Here is a 23848-nt window from a genome sequence, read left to right as displayed (position 1 = left end):
TTAACTGTATTGATGATCAACATTAAAAACAAAAGAAAGCAACAAATATTCTCATACTCCCATACATCCACATCATTTTCAAATTTTCTCTTTGCTTGTATCTATACTGTAACAGGCTTCCCAACAGATCTATTGATCAATGAATTTTATTTACCGTTACTGCATGTGACATTTTATTTTTGGTAATCCAAATGTATTAAAATTGTTAATAATCATCTATATAAGATAAAAAATTTCCACAAATCCCATGGTGTATGTATAGCATATAGACTAGGATTTTCTGTTTTTAGAAACGTCAACTTAATATTAGTGTTGTGACATAGTCGCATTGATACTCCACTGTCCAAAACGTTGAATACATCAGCGTAGTGTCATATGACCATCCTTTCTCTTGATTTAAACATATTTTATTTGTACATTATATAATGGAATTAGACACAAGTTTTAAACTTATAATCCGTCTTCTCTTATCCTTTCTCTTGTTAGGAACAAGCACCTCAAATAATCCTATTGACATTTTTCAGAGAAACTAATACAAAAATTTGGGGTTTCAAAAAAGTTAAAATGTATGTGGTGTTATATTGCACCGATAGAATATAAGATAACGACCTCCGATAATGTATACAACTTCGGTTATAATTTAAATTAATCAGGGTGGTATAACACCATCAAATAAATATTGGCCTCAACAAATACACACGTTTTTGCAACATTGGTCATATAATAACCATTTTGTTGGAGATTATTTCATCATTGCTACAAATACATCATACGTACTATGGTCAGCAAACATTATTATGTACGTTTCGCGTAATAATACCAAAAGTTTCGCGTAGCGTAACACTAATAAAAATCTCCTTTTTTAGATAGAGAAAATATACCATTTGTAGCATAGATTTTGGTTGACTAAGAATTTTTGTAATTGATGATAACTATGACAAGTTATACTTTTAAATTGCCGCAGAGTTAACTAAAGTATAACTATAAAAAAATCCTGGTAAAACTCAAAGGGGTATATCTCCGTTCAAGTATTAAAGGACATGGGAAGAAACCCACCATCATGTCGACACATTTTGTACAGTTTCAAATGACGTTTGAAGGGGAAATGATTGACCTTCCTACGGTAGTAACCCTTTCTATGAAGATCCACTCACCAGAAAAGTAAAATGTTATTTTTTTTCGATTTACTTTACATTATAGGTATAGATTTTTTCGGACAGCATAGGTGTAAATACCACTAGCTTAGGTCTATGTGTTGCAGCCATTATGGTACTTAGCAGCATATTATCAAAACTCTAATTTTAGCAATGTATCATAAAAAATGCCGTTTTATAACTTCATAAAATTTAAATATTTTGTTAAGTTGTATGGGCTTTATATTTCTTGCTTTGAGACGATAATCTGTAAGGACGGGAAATTTATTCGGTTCAAATTGTGATAGACCTGTGTGTAACATCAAGCTAACAATACATAAAGTTACCGATAAAATTGTTTTTCGCACTTTCCATTTAAATGCACACTGTTGATGCAATAAATGAGTTTACATGTTAAATCGCTACAGAAATACGCTTTTTCGACAATCAATAGCACCCTTTTATTCGAGACGGTCACGAAAAAATGCAGGCGCCTGCCAAAGATGCAACGTGCTATTTGGGTCATTAGTACAGTCACTCGGTGTATACATTCACCGATTGGTAGTGTACATCCGTTTTATATTCTTGTATATAAGCTATTTTCATTAAATATCTCCATCAAATCACCCTAACGTAATTTAATGTTGTATGCCTTCCTTCCTAATCATTAGGTGACCTCAGATGTCCGAGGACAGCATTACGGTGTTGACCTCGCTGACGTAATATTGAAATAGACTATAGCCATTCTTCGTAAACGCCAAGGTCGCGTGGGCTGCGCCGCACTCAGTGCGCGGTGTGACGATAAAGAATATTACCGATCGACTCTTTTGATCTACACTGTGCCACTGTAGAACTAAAAGTCCCTAAAGCCGGTAAGCAGCGTGGTCGCTCTGCGTAAACAGAGTGATAAGTTGTGTATTGCAGCTTGTGGTACCATGGCAGGTACATTTCTATGTTGAAAGTGGTCTGTAAAGACGAAAATTCGGGATTTATTGACGATTGTGTCGAGTCTTTGTTGATCGTCGGCCGACACTATTCTGGGGATTTTTCCATACGTGGAGTCCGTTGTGTCTGTGTTTATATCAAAGTTTTTGTGTGATTTTCAGAAGGTATTTGTTGGGAAATATCTACCATTCGGTCTGATGTTGTACGAAAAAGGCCTGGTGAATTTCGTTGTATAGATGTGTTCGGTTTAGAAGGGAACTGTCGGCACCAGATTCAAACATGGCTGGTTGTTTTTGTACAGTCACTCCCTAGTTTACTGAGATTTACTAACCGTTTCTTTAAATTAACTGTGATTGGAAATATTAATGGAAAGTAACTATTAATTTCCACTATATAGTTGTGTTTGATGGCACCGGTGCCAAAGAAATTACAAATAACACGAACAATCTACGTCGATCTCCCATCACCGATGTACCGTGTAGTCACGTCGATCAACGACAGTGTACTTTGTTTACTTGTTAATTATGTATTTTATAGGCAAAGTAAAAGTAGACTTTCAGTTGCGCTACTTCAGCTAGATTACAAATGCTTATTTCTTGTTTACATTTTATTTAGTTAGGAATTCAAATCATTTTTGCAACCATAATAATTATATTTTTGATTAAATTGAATTAGTACATTTGTTGGTAAATTCTTGAATAATATCAGTTTTCATGTGTAATGTACTTTATTAAAATTTACGATAATAGAATTTGTCATTAATCTAAATATAATTGAAAAGGCAAAATGAAAACGTGAATAATTGTAATGTAATTGAAATATATGAGATATTTGATGATGCATAAATTTTAAGTTATTTGTATTGGTTAGATAATCTTTTCTCAATTTCAATTTCCATTTTTCTTTCTTTTGGTTTACATTTTAAAGGCACAATATTCATAGCTTTATATGGACAGGTTGTATATACAGTATTCACCGTTTGCACCCCTTTCCATTTCTAGAGAAGAGTTGAAGTTGTAACCCCCTTTCCATGGATGTAACAATTTTACAACATATGATGCCTCTAACATTAGCATTGTATCCCATATTACATAAACTTGCCAGTCTTTTACATGTCAATCTCAGAGGATAAAAGGCATATGCATGTTTACTGGAACAGAATAATGTACCATGAGTATAGAAAGAGTTTAGACATTGCTGACTTTTTTCATCCACAATTTAATTACATTTTGGTTCATAGTGAATAATATAAAATGGCACATTTAATTGAATGAGAACAGTAGGTGTTATCAAAGGAAATGGCAATGGATAGAACAAAAATAAGTAAAAATAAAACAAACAAATAAAACCGATCATAAATATTACAACAAAAAACAACACATTTATACTGAAGTTCTTATAGTGTACATTGTTAATAAACCTTCAGCTTTGTGTATCATGGATTTTCAGTCTTTCTATTTCAACTGGAAAAAACATATACGGTATTACATGTAACTTGCCAAAATAAGACATATAATTTGAGAGGGACCATGTACAGTGGACCCTCGGTAATCGGAACACAGAGTTCCTGGCCCAAACCATCAAGATTGCCAATTTTCTGGTTGGCCAGATTTAGTTTATGTAGTCCATTATCAAATGTATTCTCCAATATTTTCATGCAGATTGTGAATTTTCCAGACTCAATTGAATTAATTTAATTATCTATATATCCAACCAATCTTTGTCCTCCATGCTTTAACTGTTTCCTGATTTGATTGTTTTGTAACAGGCCAGAAAGCGTAACCCTTCTGTGCCGTGATGGCTGCAGGGGAAGACAAGATGATGCCTGGCCCTCCGCCCCCTGTTCCAGGCTACCCACAACAAAATCAGGCTCAAGATAACATGCAGATGATTCAGAAGGTTAGTCTTAACTTCATAAGTCTTATCTCCGAGACATGATCAGTAAATGTCTTTCAGCACTAAATTCTACAACAGAATCCTTTATGTGTTGGTGCATCATTCCAGTTACAATAGGAGATTTCAGAAAAGATGGCGTGACGTCACAGAAAATTTACATCCGGGTCCTCAAAGGTACAAACACTGTATGTCGACTAATGAAAACAATAACAGATACGTACAGCCCTGCTACACAATCGATACTGTGGCAAAAGTATACACTTTCATACTTGCAAATTCTGATTTTAAAATGGTTTCCATATTGTTTAAGAGGCTACAGACATTTTATATTTTGATATTTACAATTTGTTTATTGCTAAATATATTTCTGTAGATTTAGTGTTGAAGCCAGCTTGCGAAGCGGTGCGGGGGCGTCTCACATCACACGAACCCGTTTTTTGTTCACACGTAGAAATCCATGTTGTGAAAAAGTTATGAATAGATAATTGATTTTATTGTCATGTTTCTGTTGTACATGAAAAAGCTGCTCACAACACCGGCCAGGATACATTGCGCACGGCTTCGAGAATCATAAATACTCTAGTTTTGTTTATAAATGTGATAAAATGAACCTACAAACTGACTCATTTGTATGTTATAAACTAATTCCCAAAATTGATGAAAAAAATTAACCAGAATACGTATTTTTTTGACACTGAAAATGGACACGAAATTCGGGTTCTCGGCTGTACTGTAATGGCTGCCGTGGGCTTGGGGTAATATACGAAAGCAAATGTTTAATTTTGCACTTATCATACATTGTAAGGTATTTTATCAAGTAACACTTCGAAAACAGTAATAACTCTTATTATAATATTTTGGGGGGACTTTGAATTTAATTTGTAATTTCAAGTTGATATTTGCAATATGTCTGTCAATGTTATACGTAATGGCGACCGTGTTTTCTCGTAGCGGTCGAAAATGGAGTATAAACAGAGTAAAATATATGAATACCATATGTTTAAATTAGTGCATTATTGTAAAATATTTTTATTTACACTTTTTTAAATTAAAATAACGCAATAGTTCTCGGTTTGTCGTACTATTTATTACAATAAAATGTAAACAAACATTGCAAGCGGCTGTGTTCCCACCATGTTAATGTGTACAGATATACGGAGTTGTACCTTTGAGCGCCCGGATGTACCTTTGTGTGACGTCATCGCCATCTTTTCTGAAATCTCCTATGTTCATCGGTTGAATCCACTTTGCACATCACAAACTCAGTTTCTTGTTGGTTCTAAATTAAGCCTCAATGACAAATTATTTCTAACTTGTTAACATCTGATTTTACATAAAAAGGGCAATAAATTTGGAAGAATTGAATATTTCAACACTTATTCTTATGAAATGAAGTTTTATTATTAGGCAATGAATCAGATGGAAGAAAAAGGTTTACAAGAAGATCCAAGGTATGCCCAACTGATGGCGATGGCAGATCGAGCTAGATCTGGTATGCACCCTCCAGGAATGTCACAAGGAATGTCACAAGGAATGCCAGGCGGACCACAGCACCACGGCATGCAGGGTCCTCGATCTCAGAACCAAGGCCAGAGAATGGCTAGCTCGCCATCACCTGGTATGGCAGGTCATCAAGGAATGCCAGGCTCTTCACACAACATGCCCACCGGCCCACAGGGGATGTCTGGTAACCCAGGAATGATGCCTGGTGGACCACAAGGCATGCATTCTGGCCAACAAGGCATGCCGGGGCCAGGAGGTCAGGGCATGGGTGGAGGTCAGCCGCACAGGATGGGAAGCATGGGACCAAACCAGGGCATGCCTAATGGGTCTATGGGAATGACTGGTTCAAGCATGCCTAACCCTGCACTAGGAGGACCAAACATGACAGCTCCCCCTAGTGGGCCACCCAACATGAATTTGCCTCAAAACATGCCAAATAGTTCCAGTAGTGCTGGGCCAAATGTTAGTCAGACAGCAGCGCCTCCCATGTCTGGTGGTCCAAACATGGGCGGATACAACATGCCAAATCAGGGAGGACAAGGCATGGCCAGTAGCACTGGAAGTTCCCCCAGTATGGGTGGACCAGGAATGAATGGACCAATGTCTGGTAACAACACCGCTATGGGCAACCACGGCATGGCTGGGGGAAGTTCTGGTGGACCTATGGGCCATTCTATGCCAATGGAGGAAATGAGAGCAATGAGCCATGGTAACGGAAGTTCATCATTAGCTCCACCTAATTCTAGGATGGACCAGGACCAAAACCAACAGGGTAAGTATTGGATGAGAGTGGAAAAAATGTTCATGTTAATCCCTACAAAAACCACTGCTGTAGTAAGTGCCAGAAAAAAGAAATAATGTAAAGGAATATATACCACAAAATCTTTTCAATAAGACTACAAAAAAATAAAACGAAAACATTTTTGACTAAACTTAATTTCCACACCATCTTTAAACAAGGATGTACATTTCAGGTCAGCAAAACATGCCACCAAACCAAAGTGGAGGACCATCACGATACAACTTCTCCACCCCACAACTTACACAACTCCGCGGACAGATCATGGCCTACAAACTACTGGCCAGAAACCAAAGCATTCCAGATAATGTACGCATGGCTATTGAAGGGAAGCGTCAATTTGGGAGTGGATCAAGACCAATGAACGGTAGGATTACAGAATTTAAAGTGCTAAATTTGATTTTAAGTGTATTATAAGAAAAAACTAAAGTGTCTGTTTTTGAAATAAGTCTTTATAATTTGTAGTGAACACCAAAGTTTTGAAATTGAAAAACTTTCTTTGGTTGGATATTATAAAAAATGTTTTGTTTGTTTCAGAGTCTAACCAACAGCGAATGCCACAGCAGCCTCCCCAGCCTCACATGCCGTCACAGGGTATGCACTATTCTGGTGGACAGAGTATGCCTCCGGGACCACCCAGTCAGACTGCCCAGGCTGGATCACAGCCTCGACCACAGTCCCAGCAGGCTCCTCAGTCAGCTGTCCAGTCCGTGATCTCTATGCAGCAGAAGCAGAGCCGGATCGCACCAGTCGCCAAACCTCAGGGACTGGACCCTTTGGAGATTCTAAACGAAAGAGAAAATAGGTATGTCACTTTCAAACTTTAGATGGAAGGAAAATCTTTTGTAGATGAAAAATGGGTATTCTAGATATATTGGTAACACTGTAGTTGTCAAATGAAGATGAATTAAGAAGCTTTATGTAAAAAATGGCATTATTCCAACATGAAATTGCTGCCTTTAATGTTCATATTATAATAAAAATGAAATAAAGCTTGTGATCAAGAAAGCATCAGATACAAACTGTGGTGCTGGTCAAATATTCCAATATTATTCAACAGATTTTGCTATTTTGACATGCAAATATTTAGCTTTAGAAATAAAATCATATGTCATTCTTTTTTTTTTTTAACAGAATTGCATCCAGAATATCATCGAGGATCAAAGAACTTGAATATCTACCAGGTGTAATGGAGGAAGATATGAAAGTAAAAGCTATGATTGAGTTCAGAGCGCTGAGATTACTCAACTTCCAAAGACAGGTAATAGCGCTAGGATCTTGTTTATAATTAGAGAAGAAATTTAAGGTTTTATTTCAAAATATTCTTAGTCTGTTTCATCTTGCTACAGTTTTATAACCTTGTTTCAATATGACCATAATATTACTGTAAAAGTGGAATTAATCGCTGCATAGACTTTTTAGTTCGTTAAATTTGGTTGATATATTCAGATGTAAACATATTAATTAACAAAATATTCAGTATTTCTATGTGCAAGCAATTTCCAGATTGAACTATTTTTGTCTTGAAACTGAAAGTAAAATGGTATTGTTTTCCATGCAAATATAGTTGAGGTCGGAGGTTGTAGCCTATATGAGGAAAGATACAACACTAGAGACAGCACTGAACACTAAGGCTTACAAGAGGAGTAAGAGGCAGTCACTTAGGGAGGCGCGTGTAACAGAAAAGCTTGAGAAACAACAAAAACTCGAACACGAAAAACGACGCAGACAAAAACATCAGGTTGGTCAATTAATCTTATTAAGAAGGGATGGTCTTTATCTTTAAAAATTAAACACTCTCACTTGTGTATATACATTTTGATTGAATTTAATATTTCATTGTTGCATAGTTATGTAGCATAGATGCTTATTTCACATATCAATCCTGTTTCAGATATATTTTGCATTAGTTAAAATTCATCAAATGTTGATTGACCAACAAATGATATTAAGTTTATTTCCAACTTTATAGGAATATCTGAATGCTGTTTTACAACATGCAAAGGACTTTAAGGAGTTCCATCGTAATGTATCGGCCAAGATCAGCAAACTGAACAAAGCTGTAATGGTCCATCATGCTAACACAGAAAGGGAACAAAAGAAGGAACAGGAACGACTGGAGAAGGAACGTATGAGGAGACTCATGGTAGGTTGTGTGTAAAAAAATGGTTCTATACGAAAAATGATTGCACTATTACTGTAACAAAACTTATTTACCCCGAGACTGGATTTATAGTGGTCATGCGTAACCTGAAAACTTATATGGTTCTACTGCTCCTATACCTGACGCTTTTTAATTGCAATTGATTTCATGATTATTCATTTTAATTTTAGTTAATTAATTTGATCTCAGCTAGCAAAAAAACCACCATTTATTGCACAGTAGTGTTAAAGTACTCATCATTTATTCCCAGAGATACTTTGTATATGATTACCTGTTATTTTATCAAATGGAAATAGAAATAAAAGCCTGTAAAAACAATCAAGATTAAAACTGAAATGACTGATATTTTATTTCCAAGGCTGAAGATGAAGAAGGTTACAGAAAACTGATTGATCAGAAGAAAGACAAGCGTCTGGCTTATCTCCTTCACCAGACTGACGAGTATATCACAAACCTCATGTCTCTGGTATCGGCACACAAAGAGGATATCAAAAAGAAAAAACAGGCTAGGAAAAACAAAAAGAAAAAGGAACCTGGGGATCATCCTGATGTAAGTTATTTGTTATTATTATTGTATTGTGTAATAATGGGAATTATTATTACTGCATATGAGCAATGTTTGAATCCATAAGTTGTTAAGATGCTCATCAAATGTAAAATGATGTTTTATATATTTATAATACTGAAGGGAATAACACTTGACTCTGATTCTGCATTAGTAATGACTATTTTGGAGTTACTCCCCCTTGTTTGCAGTAGCTGTACCTTTCACTTTGTTTTACAGAATCCTGATGAAAGTTCAAACATGAGTGAACCAAGAATATCTGTGATAGAAACCAATACCGGAAAAGTTCTTAGCGGGGAGGATGCTCCAATGTCCACTCAGCTGGAGGCTTGGTTAGAAATGCATCCTGGGTAAGTTCTGAGTCTGAAAGATACTGCAGGGTCAAGTTAAACTCTTTTAAGTTCTGAGCGTGCTGATGCCCCAATGCCAAGTTAGCTTGAACCTTGGTTAGAAATATATCCTGTATGTTTTAATACTTAAAGGATGTAAATATTCTTTTCTTGCAAAGATTACAATATATGGAAATAAATATAAACTTTCTAGCCGATTCTAAGTGAATTTACAAAATTTTGTTAATGATGTAGGTATGAAGTGGCCCCCAGAGAAGATGGAGAAGAAGATGATGAGGAGGAAGAGGAGGAGGAGGAAGAGGTACTCAGTTGTTGTCTCCCCTTAGATGATGATTGAGAAGTTGTCTCCCCTTAGATGATGATAGTGAAGTTGTCTCCCCTTAGAAGATGATTGAGAAGTTGTCTCCCCTTAGACAATGATTGAGAAGTTGTCTCCCCTTAGATGATGATTGAGATGTTGTCTCCCCTTAGATGATGATTAAATGAGTTGTATCTCCACTTTTGATAATGTTAATCACATCCAATTAATCTGAAACTGTATCAGAGTACATGGACAAAGATTTAGGAAAATATTTTTTTGATTTTAGTATTCTAGAATTTTAGGTTAAAAACTTGGTTGGTGAATTTTGTAAGTTAACAGGTAGTGATACCATGTTGGGCTATTGGCAAACATAATGACAAACCTTAAATACTGAAAAAAACGACTTAGTGACTTAGCTTAGTGACTTGGTGAAGACATAAGTAATGAAGATATAAACCTCTATTTATAGCATGAAGAGATCTTACCACCGCCACCACCCCCAGCTGTCAATAGGCCCAATATACAGTCAGTGGACGACCTGGCTGAGCACGAGGCTACAGAAATTATTCAGTAAGTCACACAGTAATTATTTACAATTATTATTGCCGATTGTTAAAATTGATTGAATGCTAAATTAACTGGTGCCTAATCCAATTGCATTATTTAGGACAAAAGGTGCTTAATAAACAAAATTGTGCCACCCCCCTTGCTTTTTCTTCATGTTCAAGAAGACATAAACAATGTTCAAAAACGGCATATTTAAAGACCTTGATATAGGTAAAGGGTATAAAATATAATACATTTAAGTATAACTCCTGACATGCGATTATTTGTGTCACTAGAACGGCAGCGTCTCGTCTGGATGACGATGAATACCATAACCAGGTGGAGATGAGGAACTACTACAACGTAGCTCACACGGTTCACGAGACCGTGACAGAACAGGCTAGCATCATGATCAATGGAAAACTCAAACATTACCAGGTATGTACACTTATATCTTTAAAGGAAGAAGAAATCTACCCAAAAGGATGATGAGTCTTATCATTAACAGTGTGTATCGTCTGTTTAGGAAAAGGAAAGAGAGTTAAATTAGTCTTTATAGGCCATCCAATTAAGAAAATCACAGGTCAAATTTGGTTGTAATTGGCCACTATTCAGACCCATTTTCATTTGATATTTTATCCCAAACAGATCAAAGGCCTGGAATGGATGGTGTCTTTATATAACAACAACTTGAATGGTATCCTCGCAGATGAGATGGGTTTGGGGAAGACTATTCAGACCATTGGACTAATCACATACCTGATGGAGACCAAGAGGATTAATGGGCCTTTCCTCATCATCGTACCACTCTCGTATGTATCAAACCCAGAAAGACAAAAATTGTTGTCCGTGAAACTGGCTCGGTCTAAATCTGTATTAAATGATAAAGAATCATGGTGGTTGCAATCAATTATGTGCAATTCTTGTTCTTTATAAAAAATAAGGGAGAAAGTTACATTATGTATAATATAATTCAACCATTCTTACTCATACTGATACAATATTTTGCATGATTAGAATGCCTCTGAATATCTGTAAAGTATGTACAAATAAACATGTTACAGATAAAAACTATAGAATATTTGATTTTGTGTGCAGTACACTATCCAACTGGTTGATGGAGATAGAGAAATGGGCGCCATCAGTGATCACTATATCATACAAAGGCTCTCCTGTCACGCGGCGCGCCATAGCTCCACAGCTAAAGATGGGCAAGTTCAATGTGCTGCTAACGACGTACGAGTATATCATCAAAGACAAGTCTGTGTTAGCTAAGGTAAATATTTAGAGAGGGGGCTCTAGGTTTGTGTTGTGTCCAACTTCATAGCATATATGATAGGGGACTTTTAATTTATCAAACTGTTAATCGGTTTCTTTGATGGCCACCTGTTTTAGCATTATTTTATTTGAAATGCATGTCAAATTAATAGTCTTACTTAATTTTCATGAAAAGAAGTCTGACTTTATCATCATGTTTGTAGAAGATATGTTACCTTGTGTTACCAACTGTAATGGTTTCTTTCTCTCCACAGTTACGCTGGAAGTACATGATTATTGATGAAGGCCATCGTATGAAGAACCACCATTGTAAACTTACCCAGGTTCTAAACACTCACTACTGTGCTCCCCACCGTCTCTTGTTAACAGGAACCCCACTACAGGTAAATCATTCAAAACAACCCTTTATAATGACCTTAAATAGCTGGTAAATCATTCAAATTAAACCTATATATAATGACTTTAGATAGTCCTCACATTGACAAGAACCCTACTACAGGTAAATCATTCAAAATATCCCTCATATAATGACCTGAGCTTTCACATTGTCCAAAATCTATGATATTGTAGTGAATGGCACAACATTATAATACAAATACCTTTACAAGTGAGAAATACGTCTGTTTTGTCCAAGGGTTTGAGTGTAAGAGAGCGTGGTCATATTGAGTCTCATGAGAGGACTAACGACTAACGACTGCTTTGGTTTTACACCACGACTTGCAACAATATTATAAAGGAAAATACAAAATATAAAAACATATGAAAGATGATTTTCCACTCGCTGTTTGATGTTTGTATATAAGAATTTCTCTGCATATTATTTACTGGACTATTTCTTTGAGGACAATATTGAAGGAAAAAAAATGTATTCACAATTATAATGTGAATTTGATTTTATTCACAGAACAAACTGCCAGAGTTGTGGGCCCTGCTTAATTTCTTGTTGCCAAGTATCTTCAAGTGCTGTACTACATTTGAACAGTGGTTCAATGCACCTTTTGCAATGACTGGAGAAAAGGTATGTAATTACACAGCAATGACATTTTATTGAGTAAAAATGATCTATATTACACTCCTCATGTCTTTGCTTTCTTAAATTTAAATAATGTTTCTGGATCTTGTATGCTGCCTATCGTAATAGTTCTGTAACCAATAATCATTTGATCCTAGAATTGTGGATATACAAGTTTGCACAATTTGACATGCCCATAGTTCTGTGTTGGACTGTATTATAACTTATTCTTTTCTAGGTGGAGTTAAACCAAGAAGAAACTCTTTTGATTATCAGACGTTTACACAAAGTGCTGCGTCCGTTCTTGTTACGTCGTCTGAAGAAAGAGGTGGAATCTCAACTGCCTGATAAGGTAGGATTGCCAGAATATATTGTAACCCTGGCGATTACTGGTGCGATATACCTCTGGGCTTGAGAGAACTTAGAATTGATCCACGAGTCTCTCTGTTTAACCCCTGAAAATTTTGTGAAAAGTTTCTGGAGGGAGAGTATGTAACCTATGTCTCTTTAGCATAATAAGAAGACTAGTAAGTGGAGTTCAATCTCTTTCTCTTTAGCAGAATAAGAAGACAAGTAAGCGGAGTTCAATCTCTTTCTCTTTAGCATAATAAGAAGACTAGTAAGCGGAGTTCAATCTCTAGGGGAGGTAGTGATTCTGTTTATATAAAATCCTGCACTGTACATTATGCACTGTACATTATTATAGCATGCTGAATGTTCTGTAGTGTTGATACAGTAATCTATCTGAACACTTCAGTATTTTTGGTTTGCTTCCAAGGTTTTGTCTTTATTGGTTATTTTATCTTTGTAGGTTGAATATGTGATCAAATGTGAGATGTCAGCTCTCCAGCGTGTGGTTTACAGACACATGCAGTCCAGAGGTATTCTCTTAACTGATGGATCAGAAAAGGACAAAAAGGTGGGTGTCACTTCATTGATAGCAAAACAGTATTACTGTCAAATATAAAACGCTCAAAGGTGGGTGTCACTTCATTGATAGCAAAACAGTATTACTGTCAAATATAAAACGCTCAAAGGTGGGTGTCACTTCATTGATACCAAAACAGTATTACTGTCAAATATAAAACGCTCAAAGCAGTATTACTGTCAAATATAAACGCTCAAAACAGTATTACTGTCAAATATAAAACGCTCAAAACAGTATTACTGTCAAATATAAAATGCTCAAAACAGTATTACTGTCAAATATAAAACGCTCAAAACAGTATTACTGTCAAATATAAAACGCTCAAAACAGTATTACTGTCAAATATAAAACACTCAAAACAGTATTACTGTCAAATATAAAACGCTCAAAACAGTATTACTGTCAAATATAAAACGCTCAAAACAGTATTACTGTCATTGATAGTAAACAGTATTACTGTCAAATATAAAACGCTCAAAACAGTATTACTGTCAAATATAAAACGCTCAAAACAGTATTACTGTCAAATATAAAATGCTCAAAACAGTATTACTGTCAAATATAATACGCTCAAAACAGTAGTACTGTCAAATATAAAACGCTCAAAACAGAAGTACTGTCAAATATAAAACGTTCAAAACAGTAGTACTGTCAAATATAAAACGCTCAAAACAGTATTACTGTCAAACATAAAATGTTCAAAACAGTATTACTGTCAAATATAAAACACTCAAAACAGTATTACTGTCATTGATAGTAAACAGTATTACTGTCAAATATAAAACGCTCAAAACAGTATTACTGTCAAATATAAAACACTCAAAACAGTATTACTGTCAAATATAAAATGCTCAAAATAGTATTACTGTCAAATTTAAAACGCTCAAAACAGTATTACTGTCATTGATAGTAAACAGTACTACTGTCAAATATAAAACGCTCAAAACAGTATTACTGTCAAATATAAAACGCTCAAAACAGTATTACTGTCAAATATAAAATGCTCAAAACAGTATTACTGTCAAATATAAAACGCTCAAAACAGTATTACTGTCAAATATAAAACGCTCAAAACAGTATTACTGTCATTGATAGTAAACAGTATTACTGTCAAATATAAAACGCTCAAAACAGTATTACTGTCAAATATAAAACACTCAAAACAGTATTACTGTCAAATATAAAACGCTCAAAACAGTATTACTGTCAAATATAAAACGCTCAAAACAGTATTACTGTCAAATATAAAACGCTCAAAACAGTATTACTGTCAAATATAAAACGCTCAAAACAGTATTACTGTCAAATATAAAACGCTCAAAACAGTATTACTGTCATTGATAGTAAACAGTATTACTGTCATTGATAGTAAACAGTATTACTGTCAAATATAAAACGCTCAAAACAGTATTAAAATATAAAATGCTCAAAACAGTATTACTGTCAAATATAATACGCTCAAAACAGTATTACTGTCAAATATAAAACGCTCAAAACAGTATTACTGTCATTGATAGTAAACAGTATTACTGTCAAATATAAAACGCTCAAAACAGTATTACTGTCAAATATAAAACACTCAAAACAGTATTACTGTCAAATATAAAATGCTCAAAATAGTATTACTGTCAAATTTAAAACGCTCAAAACAGTATTACTGTCATTGATAGTAAACAGTATTACTGTCAAATATAAAACGCTCAAAACAGTATTACTGTCAAATATAAAACGCTCAAAACAGTATTACTGTCAAATATAAAATGCTCAAAACAGTATTACTGTCAAATATAATACGCTCAAAACAGTATTACTGTCAAATATAAAACGCTCAAAACAGTATTACTGTCATTGATAGTAAACAGTATTACTGTCAAATATAAAACGCTCAAAACAGTATTACTGTCAAATATAAAACACTCAAAACAGTATTACTGTCAAATATAAAACGCTCAAAACAGTATTACTGTCAAATATAAAACGCTCAAAACAGTATTACTGTCAAATATAAAACGCTCAAAACAGTATTACTGTCATTGATAGTAAACAGTATTACTGTCAAATATAAAACGCTCAAAACAGTATTACTGTCAAATATAAAATGCTCAAAACAGTATTACTGTCAAATATAATACGCTCAAAACAGTATTACTGTCAAATATAAAACGCTCAAAACAGTATTACTGTCATTGATAGTAAACAGTATTACTGTCAAATATAAAACGCTCAAAACAGTATTACTGTCAAATATAAAACACTCAAAACAGTATTACTGTCAAATATAAAACGCTGTCCTTCACTGTTGATTGGATGTTCACCAAAATACAAGTTATAAAAGTTACAGCAAAAAAAATGCTTAAAATTAATTAAAAATCAATACATAAAAAAGTATTTCCACAGTTGATGATGATTTATATTGTTGTACAGGGTCGAGGAGGTGCTAAGACGATGATGAACACCATCATGCAGTTGAGGAAGATCTGTAACCATCCATTTATGTTCCAACATCTAGAGGAGGCATTCGCAGAGCATCAAGGATTGTCAACTAATGTTGTGCAAGGGTAAGTCTAGACATCATTCTGCTGTTTGAAATTTGGATGAAATTGTTAAAATGCTTCAAGACGGAAAAATTTATATTGAATATCACAACAGGTTAAATAACTATTTATAAATTGATATTTGTGTAAAGTATTTGTGTTGTATAGGTTTTGTTTTATGACATGTTTTCAATATTTTAAGACTTTTGTTAAATATATATGACATTATATACACAGGCCTGAGCTATACAGAGCGGCAGGGAAATTTGAACTGCTGGACAGGATGTTCCCTAAACTAAAGGCGACGGGTCACAGAGTTCTTCTCTTCTGTCAGATGACCTCACTAATGAGTATCATGGAGGATTACTTTGTTTACAGAGGTAGGTGGATAAAAAGGATTTCTTATAGTTCATTAATCATATCTACAAATTGAATTCAGGTTCCAGGCTTCCATCTAAAGAATTAAAACATTTTTGAATATCGTAGAAACATAAATGGTCAGCTGCTTCATCATTTCATGTGCCTAGAGGTAAATAAACGACAAACCTATTTTCACCACAGGCTCAGGGTGCTGCTTCATATAACTGCTTGCATCTTTACCATATATCAATTTGATAGGGTTTCAATATTCTATTTTGTTACCATATAATCATTCATTATGATAAAAATCTAAAAATTTACTTAAACAGAGAAATTTTATTGTGATGTGTGTTTTAGGGTACCGATACCTCCGTCTGGATGGTACTACTAAGGCTGATGACCGTGGCCAGCTCCTCAATGTGTTCAACTGTGCTGATTCACCTTACTTTGTGTTCTTACTGAGTACGAGAGCAGGAGGACTGGGTCTGAACCTCCAGGCCGCCGACACCGTCATCATCTACGATTCTGACTGGAATCCACATCAGGTAAGAATTTTAGTAGACTTGATGGATTTTCTGCTGTAAATCATCTATATTTTGTAAGGAATTTATTTGCCAAAAATTTGCAAGATGAAATTTAAAAACTTCCATTCCTTGTAGGACTTGCAAGCTCAAGACAGAGCTCACAGAATTGGGCAACAGAACGAGGTGCGTGTGCTACGTCTAATGACGGTAAACAGTGTTGAGGAGAGAATTCTGGCTGCAGCCCGCTACAAACTGAACGTGGACGAGAAAGTCATCCAAGCTGGAATGTTTGACAACAAGTCAACGGGAACAGAGAGACGTCAGTTCCTGACCACACTGTTGTTACAAGAGAATGACGAGGCTGAAGTATGTAAAGGGTTAAATATAAAAAAAATTGAAATGTTTAATCATACCTGAAACTCACAAATACAGATAGTGTCAGGCATCTACAAATTCTAGTCTCAACAAGATTCATTGACAAGTTTTAGGCTGGAAGATTTAAATAGGCTGATTTTGCAGAATGAGAACTGAAGTTGTTGACAGCACTATACTAACATATATTGTACGATCAAGTGTAGTCATTTGATAATTCCTGACTAGGTCTATAATGTTTCTCTGAAGTGATCAATGTGCTTTATATCCTGACATCCTCTCTGACCACTTGATTTGTATGATTTCAGGAAGAAGATGAAGTACCAGATGATGAGACTATCAATCAGATGTTGGCGAGAACGGAGGAAGAGTTTGACCTGTACCAGGTAAGTTTTGGTTGTAAGATATTGTCGATACATGCTCCACACTAAGTGAGCTTTGGTATAAATTGAGGAAATCTGTATCAGGATATTGGTGGTACATAGTCATAACCTACAACTGAGAAGGAATTTGACCTTTATCAGATTTGGTATGTAAGGAAAATTGGTATCAAGATTAGTGATACTCTTGGCATCATCAAAACAATTTTAAGTATGGTAACACTAAAATACAGATAAAATGTAATACAGGTAAGAAATGTAATACAGATAAGAAATGTAATACAGATAAGAAATGTAATACAGATAAGAAATGTAATACAGATAAGAAATGTAATACAGATAAAAAATGTAATACAGATAAGAAATGTAATACAGATAAGAAATGTAATACAGATAAGAAATGTAATACAGATAAGAAATGTAATACAGATAAAAATGTAATACAGATAAGAAATGTAATACAGATAAAATGTAATACAGATAAGAAATGTAATACAGATAAGAAAATGTAATACAGATAAGAAATGTAATACAGATAAAGAAATGTAATACAGATAAAGATAATACAAGTATTTGTTGTAATTTATCTGTTTTACATTGTTTTATTAACTTTATGTAATTTGCTTGATGTTTAGAAAATGGATATAGAGCGAAGACGAGAAGAGGCGAGAAATCCTAACAGAAAACCACGACTTATGGAACAGGACGAACTGCCTGGCTGGATTGTCAAGGACGAAGCTGAGGTAATACATTCTGAAATATTGTGTTTCTGATAGCCAAACATTGCCTTGTAATAGAAAGGTTTTTAGCCTAACATTGCTATTACGGTTTTTAATTTTGAGAACAATTTCATCTCTTAGTTGAGATTTAAAGGTTTTGTTACTGAACATTTCAGTAAATCAAAATGTTGGGTTTTTCCTGTAGGTTGAAAGACTGACGTTTGAAGATGAGGAAGACAAAATGTTTGGACGGGGATCAAGACAGAGGAAGGAAGTGGATTACTCAGACTCTCTCACAGAGAAACAATGGCTAAAGGTTTGTTAATTTGGACATGATTAACTATCTAATGGATCTCTGTTAATTATAAACAATGATGTACACAAGGACTTAAAAAGATTGTCTAATTTATCAACATTGTATTACCTGTAGTCAAGGTCAACAGTATATCGGTTCCAAAGCATCTCTGTCTCACGAATGGCTTCATCTCTTAACTCATTTACACCTGAAATTTCATAATGAACAGTTCTAGTTCTTGATTTAGGAGAGTCTAAATGTCTTCAGGGGAGAATGACTTAATGTACTGTATCAGGCCTCTTGTATTATCTGTAGTCACAATCCATAATATCTTGGCTCCAAAGAATCTCTGATCCATGAATTACTTCATCTTTCTATTATGTTGTTACAGGCTATAGAAGATGGTAACTTGGAGGAGGTAGAGGAGCAGGTAAAAAGAGTTCCTACGTCAGAAAAGAAGAAAACAAAGAAACGAAAGATAGCCGTGGTGGATGATGATGATGATAAGAAGCCAAAGAAGAAGAGAGGACGTCCGCCAGTAGAAAAACTACCTCCTAACCCACCCAAACTCACGAAAATGATGAAGAAACTTCTGGACGTCATCATACATTACAAAGACAAGTAAGTTACCTATAGAAACAAAACGTTAGCAAATGATTAGTACTTTGAATTAACATTTGTTTAAATGTTCTTTGAAAGCGATCATAGCAGATGAAAGTATTAAGGAGAATTTGTTCCTATATTTCTGTAAACAATTTGTATAATGATTACAATATCTTGATTTCAGTGATGGACGAGTCTTGAGTGATGCCTTCTTTCAGCTGCCATCTAAAAAAGAACTACCAGAATACTACGAGATTATAATTAAACCTGTTGACTTCAAAAAGATAAAGGTAAGTTGAATTTATCCTAACTAATTGCTTATTGAATGATACCTATACAATAGTTAATATTTATTAATATTTGTGAAAATCCATTTATTTACAAAGATGCAGTATCTTATATTGCATCATTTAAGCCTTTCAGACTGTATGCATTCATATGCTTCCATGTATTATTGTTGTTTCATTTTAATCCTAAATTTTATAATATGCATGCTTTCACATGATCACAAGTATAAGAGTATACACAAGTTAAACTTGTTTACTTGAAGTATTAAGTATGTTTTATGGTTATTTGTAGGCTCGTATCAGGGACCACAAGTATAGAAGTATAGATGACCTTGAGTCTGATGTCCTGACCTTGTGTGAGAATGCACAGTCCTACAACATAGAGGGATCTTTGGTGAGTATACCAATTCAAGGCAAACAGCAAATCAACCCAGCACACCACATTTATATAATACATGTACATAAAACGATACAGAATGTTATCTAATAAATTACAGAAAAGTAGATCATATATAGTAGCAATATATATTGGGAGACTTAAGGCCAGTTAGATATTGTAATTGAATGATCTGTACAGGGATTTTACAAAACCTGTCTGTCTTATCAAGTATTTAATCACATGTATTGATGAATATTACTTTGTTGTTGTAGATCTATGAGGATTCCATTGTCCTACAATCTGTGTTCACTAACGCGAGAGAAAGACTGGAGAAGGATGGGTTTAATGTATCGTCTGATGAGAGTGCCAGTAGTGAGGGAGAGGAGGAAGATGAAAATGGTGATGAGGATGATGAAGGTGGGACATTTCAAAGCTCAATTCTTATTCTTATTTGAATTTAATTCTGATACATTATTTTGCTTTGATTTCAAGCTGAATGATAGACATTATTTTGTTTTATTTTCCTTTATTCTTCCATAAAGTATTATTTGTGAATATTGACAGAGGTTAATGATTATGTTGTGTTATTTCAGAGGTTATAAAAGTCAAAGGAAAATCAAAAGAATCATCTAAGAAGGTAAGTATCAACTTCAGAGACTGACAAGTGTTCCCTGTAGAGTGCCTGGCTATTATCTGTAAGGAAATTCAAATATGAATATTGAATGTTCAATTTGTTGTAATGAATTTTGTATCATCCTGTTTTTAAATCACTCCATTTTTAAATGTCAATGTAATACTAAGTGATTTGGTCTGTGATATTTTACAGTCTGGTAGTGCTAGAAAACAACGCAAATCTAGAGGGAAGTCACGAGTGGTGATCAGTGACGACGAGGAAGATGGAGAGGAAGAGGTATGCTAGCATTAAATTGGTTTGTTGAATATAAAAGATATTTCAGCTAAAACACAAATATATATTTTCATTGTATTTCAGCTAAAACACAAATATATATTTTCATTGTATTTAGTGATGGTAAAAAAACCTTAAAGGTATTCCCATCTTTATCATTGTTTTTCAAAGGAAATAATTTTGATACAAAGAAAAAGAAATATACTGAATAGTTAAAATGAAGATTTACTGATATTGAAATACTGTTTTGTACTAATTATACAAAACCATTCTGCTATTTTACTTAATGTAGCTTTTGCATGTCTGTCTCCTTCTTTATGCATGATTAACTTTCACCAACATTAGATCTGCCAAAAACATTTCACAAAGTATCATGTAAAATGTTCAGAACTTTTAAGTAAGAACTTTTGCTGCTGTATTTGTGAATAGTCTATCATTTCCTGTTGACTAATCCTCACTATTTTCAATTCCGAATTTGCATATTACAGTTATCTGCACTTGCGGGTAGGTATTGATTGTGATGTCATGTGTTAGCGAGCATAACGTCATATATTTCAGAAAAAAAGGCGTGAATTGCACTGATAAAATAATGACATAACAATCGATACCTACCCGCAAGGGAGCTAACTCTGTAATATGCAAATACGAAATACGTGGTATATTGTCTCTGTTGTGTCTAAAGGTTATTTTCTGTAAATAGCAGCAGTCAATTGCAAGTTTGTTTTTAATCACAATGTGATTTCTTGTAAAAATGAAAATCGGATCTTGTTGCTTTTGGCTTAGTTTTCTTTCAGACATCTGTTTTCAAATACATGAGTAAACTGTATTTTTAAGTAATTTTAACCATCTGAGGCACAAAACAATATCTAGAATGGCTATAGAGGAAAACAAGGTCTGATTTTACCTACATTGTTCTTTGTCTAGATACTCACTATTTTAGTTTCTGTTTCTTCTTGTAGTTGCTTTTGCATGTATCTACCTAACAGCTTCTCTGTGCATGATCATCTTGCAGGCTCTTGATGAACCAATCGTTTAATCTAATAGGACCAATCGGAGGAAGAGACAGCCCCAAGTTCACGCAGCTCTTCAAGAGTTTCCTCCCCTGCTCCGGGACGTCGACAACGCTAGGACTCGTCCATGGCTACTGGTGTTGTCAAACTTACAGACTTACTCACTCGTGAAACTAGTGTCTTTAAACTACACAAATGTTTGCATGCCAGACTTATGGTATATGTTTAATATTTTTCTATGTTATATGAATTTTGTTTTGTGAATAAGATTTAAAATGATGTTGATATTGAGAATACATTATGTCAGTTGCACGGAAAATAGTCTGTAGTTAGGAATCTCGCTTTATTTTTTCTTTCAATAACGTAATGAATATAAGAGCGTACATTTGTAAAATATACATTAATTTAATGCTTGTATAAAAGGTTCTTGCATTGTATGTTAGTTTGCATGTGATAGAAAAGCAGTTTTCTTTTAAAAAAGAAATGTCGATAAAGTTATTTCAAATAGTTATTGACATGTTTCTCATTCTCACAACTTACATTACTTGTTCCTAGAAATCATCCAAAACATGCCATGAATTTAATTAAAATCGGATAAAAAATTTCCTTCAAGTAAAATACACATCATATGATCATTCATTGTACAGTTTCATACATTGTTAAAAATCATCAAAACTTGATTGTTGTAATATTTAATATCGTGATCATGCATTGTCAAAACATCATGTGCTTTCATGTTCATCAGAAGTTTTAAAGTTGTGAACATCAAATGTTTTGTGTTGTTGAGGAAATGTTCTTGTGGATCAAGTTGTACAGCATGTCGTCACTCATAGCCTTTGTGTAAGAGGATCGTAAAGGGATGAAATGGAAAGGTGCAATCACAACTTATACAATTTACATTGATGTGTAAATGTCTGTGTAATAAAATTTCACAGTTAAAATTCCCGCCTTTGTTCTCATTAACATGAAAACCTTTATGGCTGTATATAGAATGTATACATCCTACTACTGTACATCATGATATGGTCCTTCTGTAGAAGCTTTCTTTGTTTTGAGTTTCTATCGAATATTCCTATCCACAACATCATTTTAGCGGAAATTTCATGTTGTAAAGCAGGGTCATTTAAAGGGCTTGCTAGGTTCAGGAGATACATATTGAGAAAAAGCACCAATGTACATTCTGTGCCACAGCAATAGCCTGTGCCAATTTCCATCTCACAACACAGAGGTGGAGATTAAGTGGTGATATTGGACACCTTAATTGCTTGACCACTGACCACATCCCTGAAACTTCAGGGGACTTTAATTGTCGACACCCCTGGACTATCTTAGTAAAAGTTAGTTCAGGAGGAAAAAAACACGAACAATCGCAGTCCAGCAGAAACTTTCATGAAGATCATTACAGAAAGTGACACTTAATTTAAAGTCAACCACAATGTACTTTTAGCTGGAGCTCAATAATCAGCAAGGATCATGTATTGATAACTTCTATGCTGTTTTTGCATATTACACAGTTACCTCCCTTGTTGGTAGGTATTTATTGTGATGTCACTATTTTGTGAGCGAAATTAGCGTCATTTTCTCTCAAAAGTATGTTACACTTGCAAACACGATGTCATAATAAATACCAATTTACAAGTGCAGATAACTTTGTAATATGCAAATACATAATACCACGGCTGTTTTCCATTATACGGTTTGACTGGTTGGACCTAGTTTGTTTCTGAATCAAGACGGACCTAGTGATTTTGTTATGTTTTCGGATGAGCATTGACAAAGCCCTCACAGGCCTGTATCATAAACTGCAGAATTTATATATTGTACTTGAGATTATTACTTTTACAAACGATAAAACCGCTTTTTCCAAATAAACGAAAATTGCCAAGTTTCAGAAGATAGTGGTATTACATGTAGTTTGTATATATTGACACCTGAACCACACTGCCACTGCGGTCATTCAGAGGATAACAAACTTGTGTCAACTTTAACTCCTAGAAAGGTGACTTTGGACCTGAAGCACAGTAGGATCAAGGGCAAGCAAATTTGTTAGAACTTTAT

General features: G+C 34.5%; 1 protein-coding gene across 3 annotated transcripts; it reads left to right on the top strand.

Moving 5' to 3' along the window:
* The first annotated feature begins 1892 nt into the window (after positions 1–1892).
* On the top strand, positions 1893–22731 carry LOC138326064 (probable global transcription activator SNF2L2). Of its 3 annotated transcripts, none has more exons than XM_069272186.1 (33): positions 1893–2005; positions 3847–3977; positions 5382–6249; positions 6452–6643; positions 6814–7081; positions 7411–7537; positions 7844–8017; positions 8249–8422; positions 8799–8990; positions 9225–9355; positions 9590–9656; positions 10126–10226; positions 10499–10640; positions 10851–11014; positions 11301–11478; positions 11735–11863; positions 12385–12498; positions 12731–12844; positions 13304–13411; positions 15845–15978; positions 16192–16334; positions 16672–16859; positions 16974–17204; positions 17519–17596; positions 18226–18333; positions 18515–18625; positions 18996–19225; positions 19392–19497; positions 19787–19888; positions 20146–20290; positions 20467–20510; positions 20700–20783; positions 21825–22731. In XM_069272186.1, exons 2-33 carry the CDS (start codon positions 3876–3878, stop codon positions 21906–21908), a joined length of 5133 nt encoding a protein of 1710 aa, XP_069128287.1. In that variant the 5' UTR covers positions 1893–2005; positions 3847–3875; the 3' UTR covers positions 21909–22731. The 3 variants fall into 3 exon arrangements, with proteins under 3 accessions (XP_069128287.1, XP_069128289.1, XP_069128288.1); XM_069272188.1 differs by having other exon boundaries at positions 21793–22731; XM_069272187.1 differs by having other exon boundaries at positions 1943–2075.
* Positions 22732–23848: the final 1117 nt, after the last annotated feature.

This window comes from Argopecten irradians, chromosome 6, assembly GCF_041381155.1.
Source record: "Argopecten irradians isolate NY chromosome 6, Ai_NY, whole genome shotgun sequence".
Taxonomy (NCBI): Eukaryota; Metazoa; Mollusca; class Bivalvia; order Pectinida; family Pectinidae; genus Argopecten; species Argopecten irradians.
The sequence above is the reverse complement of the archived record's forward strand: the minus strand, read 5'-3'. Positions and strand labels throughout refer to the sequence as shown.